Raw genomic sequence first — 22,637 nt, 5'->3', positions numbered from 1 at the left:
GGAATACCGCCTCGTCTACTCTGCCTTCTCCAAAGGGCGATACTCAGCTTCCCACATCTGAGCTTGAATCCATTCCCTGAGTTTATCATCATCTCCAGGAATCCCCTCCACCTGCGCAAGTCCTTCCTCGACAGAACACTTTATCACTCCAGCGGCGATATCCACGCTGATCTCCCGCACATCCTCAACATCCGGTAAGAGGGCCCCCTTAGGATCTTCAAGAGCCGGTGATCGAGCTTTGAGCGCCTCGACGGCTGCAACGAGCATCTTTTTTGAGACAAGACGAGTGCGTGAGAGAACTGCCCCAAGGCCAATACCGGGGAAACAAGTCGAATTGTTGCATTCAGCTGTTACATGACACGTTAGCTGCATTCTCCACAACGGAATCAGTGGATATTGATTCTTACCGATCACGTATTTGGTGCCTCCATACTCCACGGGGTCGAATGGACTGCCAGTAGCGACGAGAGCCTGGCCGTCTGTCCATTCATAGAGATCCTTCGGTTGAGCTTCGTGAAGGCGTGTCGGGTTGCTCAGGGGGAACACAATCGGGCGTTCGACATGCTTGGCCATCTCCCGGATGATATCTTCCGTGAATGCCTTGGGCTTTGTAGATGTTCCGATAAGAACATGGGGCTTGACATGCTTCACTACCGAGAGCAGATCCACCTGCTGCCCCTCTGGCCATTCATTATCATCTCTTGCGAAGGGGACTTGGCCTGGAGTCAAAGTCTCTCCGAGCGACTTGACAAGAAGGCCTGGCTTGTCGATACACCTGGGCCAAAACGGTTAATATCCAGCTTTGAACTGGGCTGTTGGACATACCATATCTGCTTTGATGCCTCTTCCTTGGATTTATCTGTCTCTGTCGCGATGGTATCCGCAATCTGGTCTGCAATGCCAGTGCCTGCTGTCCCCGAGCCAAATACTACAACGCGAACCTCGTTCAACTTGACATCGCTCACGTGCAAAGCTGCCATCATAGCCGCTAGGGTAACACAGCCAGTACCTTGGATATCGTCATTGAAGCAAGGTATTTGCGATTGATACTTGTCCAAAATCCGTCTTGCGTTTGGAAGACCAAAGTCCTCACTGGAAGTATTAGACTCAAACGTTTTCAACAATTGGTGATGGCACTCACAAGTGGATGTAGGCCGTTGGGAATCGTCTCCGTGCAGCCTTGACAAAGTTGTCCACAAACTCATCATATTTCTCACCACGCACACGTGGCTGTCGCAGTCCTAAATAAAGGTCATCATTGAGAAGCTCCTCATTCTATCATCGTAGCTCCATTAGCGGGGTCTCATCATGGAAGCAGGGATTCATACATCTGTTCCACAATCGAGCACCACCGGCAACTGGCGTGCCGGATGAATGCCGGCACAGAGTGTAGTGATGACCAACTTGGCCACTGAGATGAGGATAGCACCGACACCTTGATCTCCGATGCCCAGGATCTGCATGGTGTAAGTCTTTAAAATTGGAGAATTGCGAACTGTCTCACCTCTTCTCCATCGCTAACAACAATATAATCCACATCTTCTGCACTTCCAAAATTAGAAAGACATTCATCAATGGAATCCTGATCCCTGATGTTCAGGAAGCATCCCTCGGGCTTTCGGAACAGCCGGGAGTAATTCTGGATAGCATCGCCCTCGGTGGGAGTATAAATGATCGGGAACATCTCCTTTAGATGAGTTTGTAATAACTGCTCGAATTCGTTATTTCCGCTTCATCCGCGCATCCAAACAAGAGAATGTTATACATACCTTGTAGTACAGCACCTCACTCTGCGCCTTCATACTGGCCATAAAGGTGTTCTTGGCCAAGTCATTCTCCCTGCTGCTGTACTGTTGGTAGGCTCTCGCCACCTGCTCATCAAGAGTTTGAATGTTAGGCGGGAGTAGCCCATGGAGCTTGAAATTCGCTCGCTCGTTCTCCGGAAAGGCCGAGCCTTTATTGAAGCGGGACGAGTGGAGAAGAGCTGGGCCCTGAGTCTTCATTTAGTCTCCCGTCCACGCGCGAAGAATGGGATTATATCTCAGCTGACTCACTTCGAGTGAACATTTCAGAGGCCCAGACATTATTCGCGGTAAATGGCTGAACTTGGAGTTCTTGATCGCAGACATGATGCCGGTGCAGCGCATGAGATAAGAGTGTGCGGGGAAGGGGACAAAAGGGGAGGGGCAGGATCAGCCAGGCCGCGGATAGAAGGGGTAGTCCCTACGTTAGACAATCGCGTGCAATGATTCCAATTGATGTGTCTGTTCCACGAGTTGGGATGTTGCAGGGAACCCTTGAAAGCTTGTTTATGGGCTGATGTCATTCCCGTTTCTGGTGGGTCGAGCATTCTCGTTATTAGCGCGGGCCATTCCAGTAAGCCTGACTACATATTCGTGATCTTCCGAGTTAGTGAACCTGATTGAGTTTGTAAGAAGTGGAAACTTCGAAAGGTCTGTACCTTACTGCATCAGCAATGAGTGCTGCACTTCGATTAGGAGGAGGTAGCTCCAATGCCTACGGCTTTTTCTACGTTGCCAAATTCACTCAAGATCACCAGTATTCATATTAAACATCCACTATACATAACTGCACTATATAAGCCCTCCTCCATGAGTGAACATTGTACCATTGTTACATCAAAGAAAGGCAACTGCACCTGGCTGGCTGATCACAGTGCGACCCATGCTCGATAGAGCTAAGCCAGCACCAGCTCCAACACCAAGGTCAAGGTCAAGAGTGCCACATTAGATTAACTATATTTACAGAACATAGGCAGCGGCAGCGGCAATAGCAGCAACACCGGCCATGTTACCCTTGATGCCGACAGCGGCGTTGAAGGCAGGCGAGGTGGTGGCGGCAGAGCCGGAGCCGGTCTTGGTGCCCAGAGGGGTCGAGGTACCAGCCGGGGTGGAGCCGGAGCCGGAACCAGCGGTGGAAGATCCAGCAGGGACGGAGCTGGTGGCAGTCACGGTGGCACCGCCGGACGAGGAGCCAGTAGCGGAGGCGGAGGCGGAGGCGGAGGAAGACTCGCCGGTGCTGGAGCTGGAGCTGCCGCTGCTGGTCTCGGTGGCGGTGGCGCTGGAGGGAGCGCTGCTGCTGGAAGTGGAAGAGCTGGCGCCGGAGGTGGTGGTCTCAATCGGGGGAACCACGATGGGGTGGCCGGCGGAAGAGCACTGGGCGACGACGGCGTTGGAGACGGCTGGAGGAATTGTTAGTGGGGTTTGTAAGAGGTAGCAATTCATCTTGATGGAACATACAGATCTGATCCGCGACGTCGCAGGCCTTCTGGACGCAGGGAGTGATGTCCGAGACCAGGGCGGGCTTCTGACAGTGGCAGGCGAAGTCGGTCAGGGCCGAGCAGCCATCAGAGGTCAGAGCAGAGACAAAGCAGTTAAGCTGGAGGCTATGTCAGTTATGAAGACAAGTAGATAGCAGGAAGGACACTTACCGAGCAGGAGGGAACGTCAGGAAGCTGAGCGTTGGCCAGACCGGCAGCAACGAGAGCAATAAGAGTGGTAGAGAACTTCATTTTGATGATTCGGTGTTGATGGGTTTGAGCGTGCAGGAAACGACAGTCAAGGCTATAGCGAACGAGGTGTGTAGTCGAAGAAAGAAAAGGCTAAGGTTGGACAGGACATTGATGAACCTTTATAAGCTTCGCTCTCCAGCCATAGAATCCACCCTATCGAACCCTGTCAGGGTCACACTAAACATAATCTCCATCACATGTCTCCTCTAGCCCACGGCAGGCGTCGAGATTCGCCCACGGCCGCGGTTGACTCAGATCTTTGATTAGCAGACTGGGGTCCCCGGGAAGCTCATTTCAGAGCCAAGGCCGAATGGCTGACGCCAGGCCCTAGAAAACCTGCAGCCGATGGACCAGGGACAGATTAATTGGCTTCTCGTTTTGGTAACCGGTATGAGGTACGTACGTCGCCGTGCCAAATCAGGGCTAGGCAAGACCAGAGAGGCAAAGCGGATGTCACCAATCATGAAATGGCGCAGGTTCTATTTCGAGCTAGTTGCACAACAGAAAGGGTGTAGCTGGGCTTTCGTTTCCACTTGGAAGCTAGACCCTGTGGAGAAGAATCTCGCCTACCGAGATGCACCCGAAATTGCGGAGTTGCACATGTACAGCAAGTACAAGTATCAAGGGCACAGTTCGCCACCAGTAGAGTACAAAGGACGTTTGTACGTAATGAGATTGAAGACCCCAGACTGCTTCCATCTATGTACAGCACCCAGGTGCAACGTATGCTTGAATGAGGCAGCATAAATTCCATTGCTGGGTCATAGAGAGCAGCGAGACCGGCCATAGCCGTAGTCTTCGAGAACCTTTCGGTATCAACCGCAGATACCGTATTTGGGTGTTTTCGTACGGCGGAAGCCACAGGCCGAAGGCAGATCCGGGGAAGTAAAGTGGACCCGGACGTGCAGGGCTTGACATAGCGTAGCATCAGACTATCCCAAACAAGGACTTGATCCGACGCATGCCCAAGCCCATCAGCGCCGCCCTTTGTCCTTGTCGAGTCACACAGGAACAATGTTGATGTTTTAGACTCGAGTGCACGGTCTGAGGGATAATCAAAGAAAGCGGCCCAAGCCCTGGCCGTTGGTGCGGCTGGCAATTTGAGGGTCTAGTGGGCTTTCTTCAGCGACTGAGAATTTTCTGCTCTGATCGGTCACTGGGTATCTGGGGGTGGGACTGTGCGGAGCGATTAGCATCCGTGGGCCTTTAACTCTCTCGATCTTCTACGGTTCTTCCCCGGAATTCGTCCACGTCCCTTGGGCGGCATCCGCTCGATCTGAAGCGTACCTGCATGGCCGCCATGATCATCGTGGGCAGAACTATGACTCCTGAGTTTGGACCATGCCATCTTGTTGGATCGTATATCATTCGACCAGGAGCTACCCTGAGGGTAACATGCCAGGGCTCGTGCAGGGGCTGGGAGCCACTGGTTCCGATCAAGTGAGACATGGTGGCGGGGGTTACCCCAAGTCCCCCGAAAGAAAGTATGGGATCAGGGGTATGACAGGGTGCAGTGCCAGGAGCGTGTCGGCCGGAACGCTGGACCCAGCTTGGAAGCGAGCAGCCATCGTGGAGCCAAGGACGAAAGCTCTGGAGCGATCACATGGCAGGTTCGGCCCCATTTCGGCGCGGGTTGACGCTAAATCCCGCCACCAGACCCCTTCCAGGGTTTGGCGGGGGTTGCAATCGCGGGCGCGTGGGGAATTAGGCTACATTGGGCTTAGGTCTCAAGCAGAGTAATATATATCGGAAGTCAATGGACCGTCTGGGCATCCGCAAAGTCCGGTGGAGATGAGATGCCCAACTTTGGGGGCCATTGCTGGAAACTATAGGCCTCCATTTCACCTAAAAGAAACTAGAGCTGATACTAACGGGCTATATCATTTACCTTGGAAGTTCAGAGGGCATTTTAAATGTCTTATTGAAGTGGGATTGATTGGATGTTGGTTCATTGCAAGGTTGCGGGGTTGTGGAATCCGGGGTCGTGTGGTCCACTCACTGCCAGGTACGGCTGGAAGTGGTCACCCTTCTCGCCACTTAAACAGTCCTTGTTAAAAGTATAACATCCGCTAAAGAGGCGTTGGTTTTGATTGCAGCTTTCTCATGTGCTCACTGGGCGCTGTATGATGACCGGTCTGGGCTGGCCTGGGCTGTGCTTTAAGCAGGGGACTGCACCCTCACTGCATAGCGCTGACAACCCACCCTCATACTTGCGGAACAGAGCAGGCAACGAGTGAATTGCATTATTACTCAATTGTCATATTCCTTGACGAGGAACACCGGTCTCTATTGGTAAGGAAGCTGGAGGTGTCTCCATCAAGTCCATGGTTTCATGTACATCGCACCACTGCATTCAATTACTCTTACAAAAAACACCAAGTCATGTCTCAAAGCTACAGTCTGACTTTAGCACATCACTTTATGTTTTATACATCTTTATCACCTCAAACAGACCAAGCAACTCGCCAAATCTAGCTCAACCGAATCTCCAGCAACTGAGCGCCAACAGCGACGTCGGTACCGTTGACATCCACGTTAGCGGCGCGAGCACTACCAGTGGTAACATAGATCTTATTCAACTCGCCCTCATCACGTCCAAAGAAGACACCAGTGGGCTCAACAACCTCAGTGGGATCTTCAGCACCAGCAATAATCTCATGGCCAACAGCAGTACCATTCTTGGTGAAGGTCACCTGTTCAATGCTATTCCAGCGGCGGTAGCAAGGTAGGCGAACTTGTACTCCGAGCCAAAGGTCGAGTTGAGCGTGAACCCTTTAGGAGATATTGCAAAGTCATCGCACGCGCTGCCCTGGAAGATGAGCTGGCCCGTGCCAGCAGTGACTTTGTCATAGAACTCGGCGCGATAAGGGGCGCCGTTGGCGGTTTAGTAGACGTAGCCGTCGGAGACCTTGATGCTATTGATATTGGACATCAGGCTGGTCTGCTTCATGGCCTCCCATGTGTAACCAATCTTGGTGTCAATGGCAAAAATGGAATCCTGGTAGGAAGCACTGGCGAGCACGATTGTCTCGTTGGAGGCGGCCATGCCGTTGAATTCGGTCGGTGCCCCGGGGCGGCACAGGAGCTTGGCGTGCGGGTGATGGCTGTTCTTCGTGAAGTCGACCTCCCATATATGAGTGGCGTTGGTGGGCGGGTCGCTGATGTTATCAAGAGTGGTGTTGGCTCCAGCCACGTAGAAAACACCATGAGCACCCTCAGCGATGCCACTGAGTCCCAGGACGGAGTCAAAGTGCTTGATCGGCCTGGGGCGAGGGTACTTCTCGTACAATGATCTGCCCTAGGACTACTAGTAATCGATAGACAGTAACCTTCACCGAAAACAATTTATTAAAATCCGAGGTCGTTTCAATTTAAGCTCTCTCACGCGAATGATCCTTCCCCATCTCATAACGCGTTGGCCCGGCCCACTTGCCGTAATCCAGCGGCCCACTGGGGTATGGAGTTCCAACAGTCGCAGAATAAACTACTGAGATCGACCCAAAAGACCTAAACAAATGTCTGAAGAAAGAACCAACATATTCATCCACCCCAACGCTAAGTGACGGTAAATTGGGCGCCGAAAAAGGCTACTTTTCACGCCGATTTAGGCGTCCTATTTACCAGAATATTAGTCATTGAAGCATCACGTGATGTGCTTCGGCCACTTTTACAGTGTGCTCACTGAGTGCTCACTGAGTGCTCAGGGAGCGCTCCCCTGAGCACTCATGGTTGCTTAGGGATCAGCTCACCCTTCACTCAGGGTACTCAGGCCCGACAATCAGGCATGTCGTCATTGTCTGTCCTCTCTGACATCCGGGTGTAGCCGCTCATTAGAAAAATAGAAAGGCTTTTTTACTAGGTACCGAGCCACCTCAAGCCTTCTTTCCTAATATTTAAAGAGTCTTCCCCCGTCAACTCGTGGCTCTTGCTCTATGCACTTCATCCTCAAAATTCCAAGTGCTTTTATTTCCTCTTTATTACCAGCTTTCCCCTGGGTCTCAGTCATTACCGCTCTCTCTCTTTCTATACTTTTCTTGTCCGCGGCCTCAATCCTATCTTTCTTCTACTCCTTCTCCTCCTGGTTCTTCTAATTCTTGTTCTTCTAATTCTTGTTCTTCATCTCATTTTGACTGAGGCTGTTTTTATTAAAGTCATGACCATTCTTGACTTGTCTGCGATCAAGAAGAAGCAAGCGCCTAACCCCGAATATTATCGGCGACGTCGTCAACAACTTGAGAAAGGTATCATTCAAAGACGATATGCTGTCTCAACTAAGAATAATATTGATTATATCAAAAGACGGTGGAGAAGGTAATACCCTATTCAAAGTATCACCTTAGGATAAGGCTGATAGATTTAGATACTGCGAATACTTAGGGGAAGACCCTCTCCGGTTCCTCGTTGCGGCACGGAAGGAGGATATCATGATCTTTCTAGAGTGGATACTTGATAACTTTAATATTAAGAAGTTTAGCAGCCTATATAAGCTCTGGAGGCAATGGTGCTAGCTCTATCGCAAAGCTATTAGACGTAGTCTTTATACAAAGTGCTGCTAGGATATTAATGATATGAGTACTTAATGCCTTACTATCATTTTCACTTCCTAACAAAGTAGCGGTAGTATATGAAAGAGAATCTAGTCACTCGTTACAATCTCGATATGTCTGTTGGAGAGAAACCCGTCATAAACGTTGACAATTTATATCTTATCCTCTACCATCATTGGACAAAAGACATAACACCCTACCCTAATGGTCGATAAATAATATAGCTCGCCTTCCTCCTTCTGGTATCGGCTTATAACGCTAGTCGACTAGGAGCGCTAGTATATATCGAAAAGAACAAACGGACTAATATTTAGCACTTTTTTAGCAATGCGGACGATGAAGAGGATGAACATAAAGATAATTAGGACCTTAGGCATAAGGATTTCAAAACTCTTTGTTACGGCTAGATAAGCTTGATTCTGCTACCAAACCCTGGAGGCATTCGTGACCACCTTATCATGGAAATTGACTTGAAGCATACCAAGGGGCATCAAAGCAGACCGAAAAAGTGATATATCCCCTAAAACATTAAACATTTCTTTTACTCCTTTGAACTGACTATACCTGAAAGGAAAATATACTTGATGTCTAAAGTGAAGCAGCCTACCTTCGACGTTATAGCTCTTGTGCTTGCAATGGCAATTCTCGATGACGCCTTTTTACCAAATATTCGTTCGGTCAAGGATATTTTCAAGACTCGTGTATCCCTGCCGCGTCGATCCTTGAAATTGGATTTCAAAAAGGGCAAACTCAATATGCCTATCTGTCGCCAGCCAGTCTCCACCTCTTCTAAAATGACTACTGACCACATCAAACCTCTGAAGTACCATACCTATTTATATTTTCTCTAGCGATTAAGCTTGGCTGTAGGGATGATTCGAGCTATGAAACCTTATAATCTCCGGCGTGGTACTAGTGAGGCAGTCGACAGTAAGTAATTGCCTTCGAATACGGTAAGATAATAGAACTGACGCTAAAACTTGTTCAGAAACTGTATCCCTTCCCTTGCTCTAGCAGGTGATAGGTCACGTCTATGCTAGCATATTTCAGAAATATATGAACTAGCGAGTTCAGACATATGTTTAAGCCGCATTTCTCGGATTAACTTCAGAGGATGCATTAATGAGTATTCTTAGCCACCAAAGTCGCTTTATTGACCCTCGAGCCCCGTCCAAATACAATAATCTGCCTAAGAACAAGAGAGCTTCCCTTTCAAACCACCCTAAGATAACACGTCTGCAGCAAATGCGTGATACTCTCGCTATGGAAGCTAGGGAGCTATATAGATCTATAAAGAAAGCAGCTAGCACAAAAATCGGAGAGCTCAAAGCAAAGGCAGATACTACGTTAAGAGTAGCCAAAAAGAAGTTGAAAGAAACAACATTCACGGGTGCTCGCGATAATTTCTTTGCCACTATTGATACTATAGAAATTAACAAGCAACTTGATCCATCGCTATTGGATATAAAATAGGATATTTACGAGCCGGAATGGGTTATCCATTGCCTCTAAGAGCGTCGCCGAGTGGCAGAACTAATGCAAGCCCCATACTAGGAGCTTTCTAAAGTCGATAACATCTCGCGAAGGGTTATTTTAATTAATGCCCTTATTGATCTTGGTCGTGTCGAAAGGGTGCCATCTAGAAACTTGGTTCCAAAAAAGTGGGTACAGGCTACGATCACCAGCGAATACTAGGAGTCCTCGCTAGATGACCCCGCTCGATCAGAACAAGGTCTTTCTCCCTCTCTAGAGCCACGAAACCGTCCAATCTCTCTAACGAATCGGCATTGTCTCTTCTGCATCTTTGAGCCTAACTACCAATGCTATTTCGCATTAGCACGGAAAGCCAGAGAACATTTCGAGAAGCACCTCCGTCACTTCAAGAAAGACGAATTTATCTCATGTCCTAATAAATTTTGCGGACTTGCTTTTCGTGGAAATCAAGCCTTCAAAAGCCATGCAGAAAAAGTTCACTCAATACGTTACTTCACCGAAGCGCAGCGTATCAAGGCTAGCTTATAGATATATCTAATTGGTCGCGGACATGGGAGCCGGCTATGCGCTAGATTTCTTCTGCACGGAGCACTTCTGCTTCCTCTGAACAAGTCTATGTGGGTGCCGCCTTTGCTTAATCTGAATAGAATACAGCTACTTCATTAGCCTTGGTGTTTTTTGTTACCGCTGAAGCTCTTGGCCGATCGATGAAGAAAATTGTAGAGTAAGGATGGCTTCTTCGTCAGCGATTTGCAGGTTTTTTGTCGGGTGTACCGGGACAGAGGCTCACAACTATAGATGTGTATGATGGTTTGTTCTGGAGGAATGTGCTACTCGCCAGTCCGTTTAGGTGGTTATTTGTATCTTGATGTTCAGGACCTTCGTGTGTAACATAGCGGGTAGCCTCAAAATATGTCGTGTTCACTTCATCCAATTGTCCCTACCTACGTTCGACTTATTCAAGTAGACTTACAGATGAACTTCAGGACTGATTATGATAACTGCGCAAGTAAATTACAAGATAGATCGAAATCAGATTCACCATTGCTTCACAGAGATTCTTTATCGAACCCCCTTTCTCAAAACGCGCTATAATTTTTCGGTTACTCTACTCCTGAACCCTTTCTTGGGAGTATTCTAGTACACACGTCAATAACCAAAAAAAAAAAAAAAAAAAAAAATAGCTTCCGTATTAATGCTGTATGGGGAACTCTGAGATAATGGAAAAGAGAACGCAGCAGGGCGATCAAGTGTGCTCGACCTTCCTCTACACAGCCTTATCCCGTTCCTGCTGAGCTCTCCTTGCTCGTTCTTGCCTTCTTTGTTCGGCGTCCGCTCGTTCTTTTTGATTTCGTTGTGCTCTCTCAATTCTCTTTCTTTGAGATTCCTCGTTCTGTTGACTGAACCTCGCCTGGCGAGCCGCTTTTCGCCCGCGAGAAATCTCGATGTCTTCCATCATTTTACCAATATTCTCAAGTTTCCTTTCCATTGCAGTATTTTGTAGCTCGAGCATACGTCGAAAGTTCATCGTCTTCGCCTCAGCTAGCAAATTACCTGGGTCAGAATAATCGCTTCGCTGCTTAGGTGATTGGTACAGAGCTACCAGTGGAACATGGGGGTTTCTAATATCCCAGAACGTGCGCAGAAACTGGTTTAGCTTATACATAGGATTTAGTCACTTTGATAATATGTAGGAAAAAGGACTCCCAGCATACCTGTCCACCAAAAGCTTTTTCAAATTGTGCTCCTCCCAGTCGTTTCAATATTGCTAAAACATTATGTGCACTCCTCGCATATTTGCCGATTGTTGCTGCGTTCACAACAACTCGGTGCACCGCGCAATGTCGGATTTGCCGAATGCTATGTAAATCAGAGCAGAATGATTCACGTTCTTCTTCCGATATGTCACAAGACTGGAAGACTCCCTTGTGATGGAAACAAAAGAACTCGGTCACTTTTTCAGAGAGCCGACTTAGTTCTGCCGCCTCGGGGCAAGACCAGTGACATTCATCGGCCAAGCGTGGAGCTACTGTGCGGCAAAACTGATATAAGAAGAACTCCAGTTGGGTTTGCCATCGACAAAGGAGTTTGTGTCTTTTTTGAAAGCTGTGCTGCGTTAGGCATTCATCATTGTCGCTGACGGAATTAGCACTCTTGCCTATCAGCCGTTGTACCTGCATCAACCGATTCTGAGTCCGTGTGGTTAGTCAACACCATTTTGATTTGCTGGGCTGGCACATGAGGTTTCCATTCACTATGTATCAGAGGAAAGCAGATAGAACGTATAAATGAAATGGGGTTTCACAAATATAAGACCGTTATGACGCCACTCAGATCTATGACGTGAAGACTTCAGGAGCCAGGGCAGTTACCATTCTACGAGTGACTAAGCTAAGAGATAGGTTAGATAGACTAGTGTTTTTTTCAGCATAGGGTTTGAGAGAGGTATATTTGCTCATCTGGTGAGACTGATTTTGATCCATCCTGTACGGCAGAGACTTGGATTCAATACTGTAATGACATTGGTTTCGGGACGCTCTGGATAGCCACGCTTAGCCTGCAGGCTACAATGTTGTTTGACTTGGTACTTATCCTTACGCAGTCCTTACAATACAATACAGCCTGCATCGCCACAGTATAGCATCCCTAGGTGTATACCGCGTAAGTAATGAAATGTTTCGGAATTGTCATGTACTGTAACACCTAGCTTGTAAGTATCTGGCAATCCAATAAAGACGCCTTTTTATTCTAGGCCTGCATATCCGTAAAATTGTTGAAGGAAACAAACACATGTCGTGGAACACTGAAAACAAAGGACCCGCGGTGAACGGCCAACGAACAGTTCTCACCAAAATCTCGTTGGAATAGAATTACAAGCTTGAGGCTAGACTATCTGAGATTGATGGTCTAATCCCTTGTAGCTTCTTTGTGCCCGGGTCCTTGCAAGACCATGTCTATTCACGTTGCAAAGCCAGTAAACGTTTAAAAACGTTAAAAGCGTTCAAATTTATCTTTTGAACCTTTTTTTCAATAATTTTTATTTTTTTCCCCCACTTACTCGAATGCGGGGCCTGTCTTGCGGTACGTCAATTGTCAAAGACTTCAGAATTCATCGAATCTATTGTTCGTATTCGATAAAAAAATTTCATTGTGAACGGGCGAATCCTCAGCGGGAGGGTGAAATGAAAAAGAGCCCGTCAGGACGTTGTCTTTGCAGGAGGACGTATTGCCTACTCTTGTTCAACAATTACCTGTCAGATAAACGCATGATGAGCCGAAGATGATAGCCACTCACCCAAGGTCAAAGTTTCAAGTCAGCATGAACGATAATTTCTCACCGTTGTTGGGGCATCTGCCGCTCCGCACTCCTTGATTGCGTCTTTTGACCGTTTGTCGTTAACCGTTTCTCGTTAACCGTTTGTCGTTTCACCGTGAAAATCCCGATTACTGAGATGGCCATCGGGGGCTGGGATAACGTGCATACATATATACCTGTCTACCAGCCCCTTGTATCTAACACACTGAATACAATAAACTCCCTCAATAATAATATGAACAACGCAGCATCACTTATCAAACAACATCAACCGTTTGCCGTTCACCGTTCGTCGTTAAACCTTTGTCGCCGGTCACCATTAGTCTGCCACTCATTGATAACCATTCATTGCTGACAATTTCTTTGTTGACCCTTCTCTACTTAAGCGGTCTACTTCTTGAAATATCCCGGTTACTGAGATAATGATGAGGCTGGGATCACGTGCATGCATGTATACCTGTTCACCAGCCTACTTGTATCTTAGAGAACAAGCAACACAACACACAATCAAATCCCCTCAATAACATGAACGCTGAAGCATCACTTATCAATCAACAAACCATACCACTTAACCATACCACTTCGTTCAATCACAACGCTGGACTACCTTCATTGAATGTCTAGACTCCATAACCATTTCCATTCAGGGATCGCAGTATCCAATGCGTAGGGCAGCAACTACGGCAACGCTCTCCAGGCCGCTTCGTTTAGAGGCCATCAAGAAATTGCGAATCTACTCTTGGACAACGAAGCGAACGTTCACGCACACGGCGGCGACTACGGCGCCGCTTTTTCTATGCCACGTGCCGAGCCAACGAAGAGATTTACACAATGCTTGTAGAAAAGGCGCGCTTCAACATCATCTTCAAAGCTGTACGGCTCTACTACTCCAAGCTCCGGCTCTGATACTCCACGTCTCGCCAAGAAATGATGTCTTTCATGCTCTGAACCTTCTGATCAAATTTGATGATTTTTTCAGTAGTCTATACCATGCTGTTCAGTACTTAGCTTCAGGCTTATCAGTGGCCGTCATACGACCGCACATCAGATAGATGTTCATCGACGGACTTCAATTGAATGTCGTTAATGGGAGGGGCTACGGTAACATGCACCGAACTTGGGGGATATCACCCTCAGATCTTTAGTGCTGAATAACTCCGAGCCTCCTTATCAGAACGCCACACTAAAGGTAGCCCTGTACGCGGGTCCTGAATGATAGGTGCAACTATAGAACACCAAAGTAAAATCCGAACACGATTTCGAAAAGGTTACTAACTTAATCAATTAGGCACTATCTCGCCAAAATTGCTCTTCTCTGGCAGTGATGACAATAAATGTAGTTGAGCTGACAGAGTGGGCCTGCTAAGCACGGTCTGGCTTGAGGGCTTTTTACAAACAATTCAGGAGGGCAAGGTCACCCTATCGGCCGGGCATGAGAAATCGTTATGAAGGCCCCGAAATCGGATGCTAACAGAAAGGGCGAGGCCCATGCAAGCAGTGAAGTGCTTGAACGATGGAGTAAAGCTCATTTCCGTTTTTTTTCTTTTTTTCTCATTCACTGAGGTATCATCCTCGGAACCCTCTCAGGGGACATCAAATTCGTCACTATGAAAATTGACCTCGCTATTTTGGTTTTTGCTACGGCTAGGGCACATCTGGCACAAGCCCATGGCCATGATCATGGGTTTCTTCACAGACGTGCCACGACAACAACAGACAGTGTTTCAGCATTGTCGAGCCCAGACAAACCAACATTGACAGGCACGATTAGCAATTGCAATCAATGGTACGATGTCGTCTCGGGAGATTCTTGCTGGAGCATCTCCCAGGCTTTTGGTATTACACAGGCCCAATTTCAGGCTTGGAATACTGCTGTAGGTGACTCGTGTATAGTGGAAATCGGGGTTTCATACTGTGTCGGGGTTGGCCAAGCGGTATCAACATCAACAACCCCCAGCACGGCCGCGAGCTCTACAGCATCTACGAGCTCAATTGGAAGCTCCACCGTGATCTCCACCGGCACAATCACGGCGAATTCCACATCTGCGACGCCTTACTCTACTCTTTCTTACAACACGACGACGAACCCTGTCACCATTACGAACTCCACCTGGCCACCTTCTCAAACGCAGATCGGCCAACCTTCTTACTGTTAGTCCTGTCTTATTAAGTTTTGATTGTTCACAACTGACCTGATTTTGAGGTGATAATTGGTATCAGGCAAAGCAAGGCGATACTTGTAAGAGTATTGTGTTCAGGTACTCCACGTGGATGGATCAAGAAGATTTGTGAGTGATGTCCCAATGAGAAGTGAAATGTTAGACCAAAGATTAAGATCAAATTTGCAGTCTGGACTGGAATCCAGCTGTTGGCGAAAACTGCACGAGTATATATTTCGGATACTGGTACTGTGTCGGCATCAAACCCCAAGTCTCAAACTATGACAATGGGACAACCGCAGCCTGGTACCCGACGTGGACATACACTGTCCCTGTAGCAACAGATACAGATTTTCTCCCCAGCCCTACTCAAAGCGGCATTGCCACTGGTTGCCAGGACTATTATATCGCAGACGAGGTAGGTCTGATACCTTTAGCCTCATAAGGTTGAAACTAACAGATCACAGACCGATACCTGCGCTGGTATCGTTTCCTCTGAAGGCTTTTTGACCGAAGATCAATTCATTGAGTGGAATCCTGCCGTTGGCACGGACTGTTCCGGTATTCAGTCGGGCTACTACTACTGTATCTAGAACGGGACTTCCTTACCCATGCCATCAACAACCACCGTGCTGCCATCACCCGTGCAAACGGGAATCACCTCTAGCTGCACAGCGTGGTACCTGGCTAGCGATGGTGATGACTGTGATCTGATCCCAGAAGAGTTCGGTACTTTCTCCAAATCTGATTTCCTCAATTGGAACCCGGCTGTCCAGTCTGATTGCTCCGGTTTGGTTATCGGCGATTATTATTGCGTTGCTATTCCAGACACGCCCACCACTCGAACGGCATCCTTGACAGCCCTTCCAACTCCAACTACGCCATCTGATACAATTTCAGATTGCGCAGACTACTGGCTGGTCGGAACGTAAGTTACCCTCTAATCCCTTGATGCTATAGGCTAATGATGAAAGGAATGATAATTGCACTGCAATTGCCAGTACCAATGGAATCTCCGTGACTAATCTTGAGGCCTGGAACCCTTCGCTTGGACCCGATTGCAGTGGATTGACCGCAGACACCTATATCTGTGTTGCCGCTCCCAGAAATACCAGCACATCGTCAACCTCGAGCTCAATTTCTTCAGGGAGCACTATTACGCCGCCATCATCCACACCCGCTCAGACTTCCGCGACCGCCACATCTGCTGGGGCCAGCCCATCTCCTGTCCAGGTATGTAACGATAGTACATTTTATCTCTTTCGGTGCATGACTGAGTGATCTACGCAGACTGGAATGGTCAGCGGCTGTATTCGATTCTACAAAGTCGAAGATGGGAACGACTGTTATGATATTGCGCAAGAGGCCGGCGTGGCACTTGCTGACTTATACTCTTGGAATCCTGCACTCAATGGCGACTGCTCAGGTCTACAATCGGGAGTATTTGTTTGCATTGGCGTGTCAGGATACGCAACTACGATCACTACTGGCACGCCTGTTCCCGTAACCCCAACCCCAACCCAAGTGAGTCTTCTTCCTCTTCCCAATGGCTGAATCAGAGTCCTTATACGATTCTAGACCGGTATGGTGTCTGGGTGTCTTCGATTCTATGACGTGCAGAGCGGAGAAGGTTGTGCGGATATAGCATCTGAGGCAGGTGTTGCTCAAACGTACGTTACCCGTTGCTCTCATTTGCAGGATTATACGGCCCGGTGACTTACTAACAATGCACAGTGACTTTTATAATTGGAACCCGGCCGTGAGCACCAACTGCGCCGGATTACAAGCTTCTGTCTTTGTGTGCATCGGAACTACCGGTCCAATCACGACAATCACTAGTGGAACCCCAGTACCAGTCACATCCAAGAGCTAGAAAAGAATTGGGGGATAGAATGTCAAGATAGCTGGTAGGAATGACTCCTCAAATAATCTGATTGGTAGTATATATTCACCCTAGCATGGGTCTTTCCATCACCAAGGGGTCCGTCCATACAGTCTCTGTAAGCTCCCACTCCGCTTGACAGGGCATAGTTGCTTTGAATTGTTGGAACTGAGCATGCCAATTATATGGAACACAAACTTGTAGTCGAGTCCACTTGCGGCCTTTTGAAAGTCTTTCAAGTGGCGCAAGAAGTTTTCTCAGCCTCTCGTCGTTGAAGAACTCGGACAAAACCTCCCAGGACAGGACTCGAAGTTCCAAGCGTAGCTGATGCACACCTTGAAAATTTTGCTCGAATAACTTGAAGAGCGCCACATAAGTTGCCATCCAATCGCTCTCGTATTGATCTGGTCTACAGATATCCACAGAAAATGAGATGTCCATAGCTGTGATCAGAGATGCACAGCGCGGTGATAAGAGTCGCGACATAAGAAACGGAGTGTCCATGGCCTTATTCATCGCGAAGACATTTGTCTCATAAAGAATTGCTGATGCTTCCTCATAGCTGCACCAAATGTGAGACACGGTCCAGATATCGAATTATTTTCCACTTACCCAATTTGGCAGCTCCTTAACAACTCTACGCCACCAATTTTAGATCTTTTCTGCATGAGGCCCGCCTCAGTACTCCAGTCTGGACAGCAATCAATGTCAGGGTCCTCAGGGAAGCGATCACATTGTTCGCAAACAATGTGCCACCAATCCCAGCGGGGCCCGCCACGTTTCGGCTGCGGTCGAAATGGCGACGGGTCCTTCCAGAGATACCGGATGTGCACTCGGCGACCACCCATAAGCTCAAGATATATCTGCCTCCTTATCTCAGCTGGTAGGCGGAAAAATGGACTTTGCGGTTGGGGATAGAGCCTTTGAGCACCAAGCATTCGCAGGCGGTCTTCTGGTGGTGGAATTGGAAGCTTCCATCGATTAAATATATCGCCATTGATCTCACAGGTAGAATCTGAAATTCCTATTGCGACTGGAGAATTTTCTTTCAGTGTGAATTTGGGTTCATCTTTTTTCTTGCCCTTGAATAGTTTAGAAAAGATTCTGGGTGCCATGACGGTGTGTGGATGAAGGGGCATGGCAGCGTGAAAGGTGAGCACTTTATATGTACCCGTGGGTGGGTGAATGTCAACAGTGCGTGGCAAAAGGCCTTCCCGAGGTTGGGCCAGTGCTCCCGGCGGTCAGGGGGAGTCCCAGATAACGGGTGGAGACCAGAAAAGACGGCTGTTCCTGGCCCATAGATGATCATTTTGGCGTCAATTCCTCAGTTGTACAGTCACCCATGGCAGCGTAATGAAAGAGAGATCACTTGAAGCAATCTCGTCGTTTCAAGCCTTTTCGTGACTGAAGTGACGAACGGGCCTTGTCGACAAACGCCACAAGGTCTTCATTGAAAGAAATCTTCCCTGATGTTTTTCAGACGGTCAAATTCAAGGCCAATAATTGTATATTCAGGGGCATTTTTCATCGTTGTCTCAGGCGACCGAGCTTGGAAGAATTGTTCAAGAGGATGTAAGGGTTTGAAAGGGACTTGGTCGAGGATCGATGAAAGGTTCGAAAGGTGGGCTTGAACGAAGAGGACATCAATATCAAAAAGCCTTACAGGCAAGGCCTGCTCGAGTCGCGAGTAGTGAGATGAATATTATGAAAGGTAAAGCCTTGGGTTGGGGGCATATATAGACTTTGAGGCTTGTCATGTCATCTACGTGATCATTTGAGAACAGAAGATGAAGTACACGGGTGCCTAACCTTATTAAGGTCTGGGAAAAAAAAGAGTCATCATCTTCACCACCATTCTTTGGGTTTGTTTACTGGCTCCTGGAAGGTGCTATGCTCTAAAGGTTGTCTAGTGCGACGAGTTGTAGAGCAGAGAATACCCTCACCAGCTATGTCAATGGATTGAAGGGTCAGGGCCACATAGGTTGCTGGTTCAATGGTCATTTCCTGGATATCCATCTTGACTAAGGCATGTTTCCCAAATCAGGCTACGATGAAAGATGGTAACTCCAGAACAGTGCCTCTCGAACACGGTTGCCCGCAGCTGTGTGACCCAGCATATCTCTTTGACAAGAATATGGACTTGATAACGCATCTATCAAGAGATGTCCGCAGCTTGATGGGGCATCATTATATGAAAGAGATGACAGGTTACTGCCAACAAACGGCACCGTTGAGCTTTCCCAGAGCTCATTATTGCGGCATCATGGACGGGCCGACTGGAGATTTTGGCGGTGTTTAACGTGAAAACAAAACAGGCAGTCTATATTTCATGAGGGCGTGAGGAATTTCTTCAAAAGCCCGAGACATGACCGCCTGGCATCTATGGGTATAAGTAGGAGCTAAGTCGTCGTTCACCTATGCTCTATCTACCTCTAGACCTTGTCGAAGGCTTTGTGCGCCATGGCTCAACCGAAATCATCAAATGGCGTTCCTCCCAAGGCCGCCAAATCGAAGAAGCAGCAAGACGAACTGACGGAAAAACTTCGAAAAGTCGAAGACGCCGCTGAGAACGGAACAATGCCTAGTGCAGTAGTTGAGAGCCTAAATGAGCAGGTCAACCTTTCGAAAACTGCCAATGGCAGGCCAGCGTTAGATCCACACTCGAAACCTCCCTTCGAACTACCAGAGGGACAATCTGTACCCGACAGTTCCGAAGGCAATGGCGCTGTCGAGCCTCATGATACGCCTATGGGAGAGGCTACTAATAACGACGGGTCACAGCCAGCGGCTGCGGATCCCGGCCGCAATGACTCTGTCGAGCCCATTGACAGGCCGATGACAGAGGCTACTAATAAAGATACATCGGAGCCACCTGTGAGCATGATGCCTGGCTCTCTGGGTGAAAGTGTGAAAGAAGAAGACGACATGCTCGTTAGCTTTCAGAAAATGTCCATTGGAGGCAGGCAATTCGGAGGTCAGCCAGAAGCCTGGTTCTCGACTGGCAGCTCAACCAAAGCCATTGTGCGACATGGGCCTCTCAAAGGCGCCATGTATAAGATCCAATCTGCAAAAGGATACAATCTGAGAAATTTGCCCGAGGCCTCGGATAAGAATTCTCGCATTACGCAGATCTGGGACCGAGACGAAAATGGTAGAAGGCATCGCCGCTTTCCAGTGATGGAATTTCTCCTCCGAAATTCAGCCGACATTAACCAAAAAAGCCCGTCTGGGACATCGCCAATTCAAATCGCAATCATTATGGAACATATCGACATTGTCCGTCGCCTTCTCAGCTATAAAGAAACCTTGTTGGTCAATGAACAAGACTGTCACTCCTTTACAGCGCTCATGCTTGCGTCAGCTCGAGGTAAACTTGAAGTTGTCAAGATACTACTGGAGCATCCCAACTTAAATCTAAATGCGATGGACGACCAGGGGAAAACACCTTTTTGGTGGGCTGCGGCTGGTGGGCTTTTTGACATTGTACAGCTGTTAGCCAACCAAAGTGGTGTCAAAAAGCGACTGAAAGATTCGAATGGGCTGACGGCATATGCTATCGCTAAGAAGCACAAACATGGGCATATCACGGTGTTTTTGCGAAGCTTTTAGACTTCAGCTAGTTCAATGAAATCTATAGGGCAATCATTACAGTGGTTTCACAAATGTGTTCAGGTGCCTTTCATTTAGCATGCTTACGTAAGGTTATCATTATTTCTAGCTTGTGGCCGCAACATAGATTAGTTACAGTACAGAGTAGTAAGGGATCATAACGCTCACTAAGGATGGACGTTGATTTGCAAAATTAGTAATATTCAGTTATATCCAGCGCACCACAGGTATTAGTGATGCACAGTCTGCATCAAACCTATTATATTCTTACATGCTCCTAGAAAAACTCCTTCTAATACAGTAGTAGTAGTAGTAGTAGTAGTAGTAGTAGTAGTAGTAGTAGTAGTAGTATTCATTTACCCCGACCCCTCGCAAAGCGATATGCAGGCTACAGCAACGATATATATCCATATATGTACAGATTGGCTGTTCCACTTCCTGAAAACGAACTGTAATTCCGTCGAAGATCATAGACGAACGACCATTTGGTATGCTGCCGCGGGATGGACATCTCAGAAGCACAAATTGCTTGATTGAGCACCCTCGCATAGATGTTGTGCTTGAGGATTTCCAAGGTAAGTCTGCGCAGGATATTGCCAAAGAACATGGTCATTGGCACATTGTCAGCCTTCTCCAGGCCAAAGTACAAACCATTCCGTGGCGACGATGACATGTCTTGAAACAGAGAACTATGTGAGCAGCTCAGGGCGGCGGGGTGACTAACTCACCCTGTGCTCCGGGAGCCGATCACTTCCCGAGGCGGCAGTTTTACCGTCACCATTATTACATATTAAGAGATTGTTTCTCTCATCAAAACACGAGAAGGCGACACCTGAACCTGAATGATACAAATTAACAGTCCATCTGGCACGGTACAATCGTTTTAGCCTAGCGGTGTCCATGTATTTACTGCCCTGAGAAGGAATGGGGGGTTTGAAAAAGACTTGTGCTCAGTAAGAGCTGAATTATTAGACAGACTTATACCAACTTTTGTTTTCAAGGCTATTTTTACTTGAGGGTGAGTATCAGAAGACAGCCGGTATCAAATATATATATTCATTTGTCATTCGCTAAAAGTACAATTTCCAACGCCATACATGCATATTAACAACTCACCGCTCTTATTCTCTAGCATTACGAGAGCAGTTCATCCATGTGTGCGCGCTCATTCGCATTCTGCTTTTTGAGCAGGACGGCGAGAACCTCGATGGGTGGGTTGAGCTTCAGCATGTTGGCACGGCGCCAGCGCTTGAGCCGTGCGATTCCGATACAGGGCTGGAGATTTGTTAGCATATACTGGTCAACCGGCGAGGGTCTAGAACGTACCCCATATTGGCTGCAGAGATCAAAGTGGCGCAAGATTTTCTCCTCCAAGTAAAGGTCCTTCTGGTGCACTATAGAATGGAGTCAGCGTCTGTATGATTACATGGAACCCGCAGTATTTATTCACCTCGAGGGGTCCTCCGACTCCGTTCCTCTTTATTCCAGTACTTCTGGAGGTCTTGCTTGCTGAGCTTCAGGGCCCGCTTGTCTTCGGCCGAAAGCGGCTCTTCGTGTTCCTTTGTGGCCTGCTGTCGCACCGCTAGCTCTGCAACATGCGGTTTTGATGGCTCGGGTGTGAGCACCTGCTGAGGCTCAGGAGTGCCCGACGCAGACTTATCGGTGGGTAGCGGCGAATCGAGGTTCTTGGCCTTATGGAGTGTTGCGGGTGTGGTCGAGGGTTTGGTCACTCGCGATTGGTTGCCAAACGAGAGAGTCGACTGCGCAGCGGCGGCAGCACGGCGACGAGGAGGCATGATGATGAGGGACTTGCGATGGCTTTAGATACTGCAGGGCTGTCGGTGATGTTGGGGAAGTGGGTTGGTGGACCGGGCGATGTCATTGGGTTGGTGTTGCCCAGTGCAACCAGTCACCCGCTGGCTCTTACCTTGACCGCCCATGGTACTACACCCTTGATATTGACGATATACTTCTGTTTACTTTTCTCGAGACCGAAACATTCTTAGGGCTTCAATCAAGTACTAGATACTCTTTATTAATGTGAATTACCAACAATGCGTTGATCCCGAGGTCGTGCTTGTTGATGACGTCACTCCTT

The 22,637-nt window shown here is 48.0% G+C and overlaps 7 protein-coding genes across 7 annotated transcripts; 3 read left to right on the top strand and 4 right to left on the bottom strand.

Moving 5' to 3' along the window:
• Positions 1–15: 15 nt before the first annotated feature.
• On the bottom strand, positions 16–2,129 carry N7443_000246 (NAD-dependent malic enzyme; the record flags this gene model as incomplete). Its single annotated transcript, XM_056880302.1, has 8 exons — positions 16–347; positions 408–775; positions 826–1,092; positions 1,142–1,275; positions 1,329–1,457; positions 1,505–1,708; positions 1,770–1,991; positions 2,055–2,129. The coding sequence occupies 8 exons, from the start codon at positions 2,127–2,129 to the stop codon at positions 16–18; spliced, it is 1,731 nt and encodes a 576-aa protein (XP_056745540.1).
• A 633-nt stretch (positions 2,130–2,762) lies between these two features.
• On the bottom strand, positions 2,763–3,532 carry N7443_000245 (CFEM domain-containing protein; the record flags this gene model as incomplete). The annotated part of the gene is made up of 3 exons (XM_056880301.1): positions 2,763–3,202; positions 3,261–3,399; positions 3,452–3,532. 3 exons carry the CDS (start codon positions 3,530–3,532, stop codon positions 2,763–2,765), a joined length of 660 nt encoding a protein of 219 aa, XP_056745539.1.
• Positions 3,533–6,003: 2,471 nt separating this feature from the next.
• N7443_000244 (uncharacterized protein) lies at positions 6,004–7,168 on the bottom strand (the record flags this gene model as incomplete). Its single annotated transcript, XM_056880300.1, has 4 exons — positions 6,004–6,235; positions 6,274–6,353; positions 6,426–6,830; positions 7,154–7,168. 4 exons carry the CDS (start codon positions 7,166–7,168, stop codon positions 6,004–6,006), a joined length of 732 nt encoding a protein of 243 aa, XP_056745538.1.
• Positions 7,169–8,951: 1,783 nt separating this feature from the next.
• On the top strand, positions 8,952–9,552 carry N7443_000243 (uncharacterized protein; the record flags this gene model as incomplete). The annotated part of the gene is made up of 2 exons (XM_056880299.1): positions 8,952–9,009; positions 9,167–9,552. 2 exons carry the CDS (start codon positions 8,952–8,954, stop codon positions 9,550–9,552), a joined length of 444 nt encoding a protein of 147 aa, XP_056745537.1.
• Positions 9,553–14,496: 4,944 nt separating this feature from the next.
• Positions 14,497–16,921, top strand: N7443_000242 (uncharacterized protein; the record flags this gene model as incomplete). The annotated part of the gene is made up of 9 exons (XM_056880298.1): positions 14,497–15,040; positions 15,093–15,177; positions 15,238–15,466; positions 15,516–15,590; positions 15,642–15,976; positions 16,023–16,281; positions 16,339–16,572; positions 16,627–16,718; positions 16,783–16,921. 9 exons carry the CDS (start codon positions 14,497–14,499, stop codon positions 16,919–16,921), a joined length of 1,992 nt encoding a protein of 663 aa, XP_056745536.1.
• Positions 16,922–19,390: 2,469 nt separating this feature from the next.
• Positions 19,391–20,539, top strand: N7443_000241 (ankyrin repeat domain-containing protein; the record flags this gene model as incomplete). Its single annotated transcript, XM_056880297.1, has 1 exon — positions 19,391–20,539. The coding sequence occupies one exon, from the start codon at positions 19,391–19,393 to the stop codon at positions 20,537–20,539; it is 1,149 nt and encodes a 382-aa protein (XP_056745535.1).
• Positions 20,540–21,673: 1,134 nt separating this feature from the next.
• N7443_000240 (putative DNA polymerase delta subunit 4) lies at positions 21,674–22,335 on the bottom strand (the record flags this gene model as incomplete). Its single annotated transcript, XM_056880296.1, has 3 exons — positions 21,674–21,814; positions 21,866–21,933; positions 21,990–22,335. The coding sequence occupies 3 exons, from the start codon at positions 22,333–22,335 to the stop codon at positions 21,674–21,676; spliced, it is 555 nt and encodes a 184-aa protein (XP_056745534.1).
• Positions 22,336–22,637: the final 302 nt, after the last annotated feature.

Source organism: Penicillium atrosanguineum (genome assembly GCF_028827265.1).
Source record: "Penicillium atrosanguineum strain IBT 20685 chromosome Unknown utg000001l_segment0_segment0, whole genome shotgun sequence".
Taxonomy (NCBI): domain Eukaryota; kingdom Fungi; phylum Ascomycota; class Eurotiomycetes; order Eurotiales; family Aspergillaceae; genus Penicillium; species Penicillium atrosanguineum.
The sequence above is the reverse complement of the archived record's forward strand: the minus strand, read 5'-3'. Positions and strand labels throughout refer to the sequence as shown.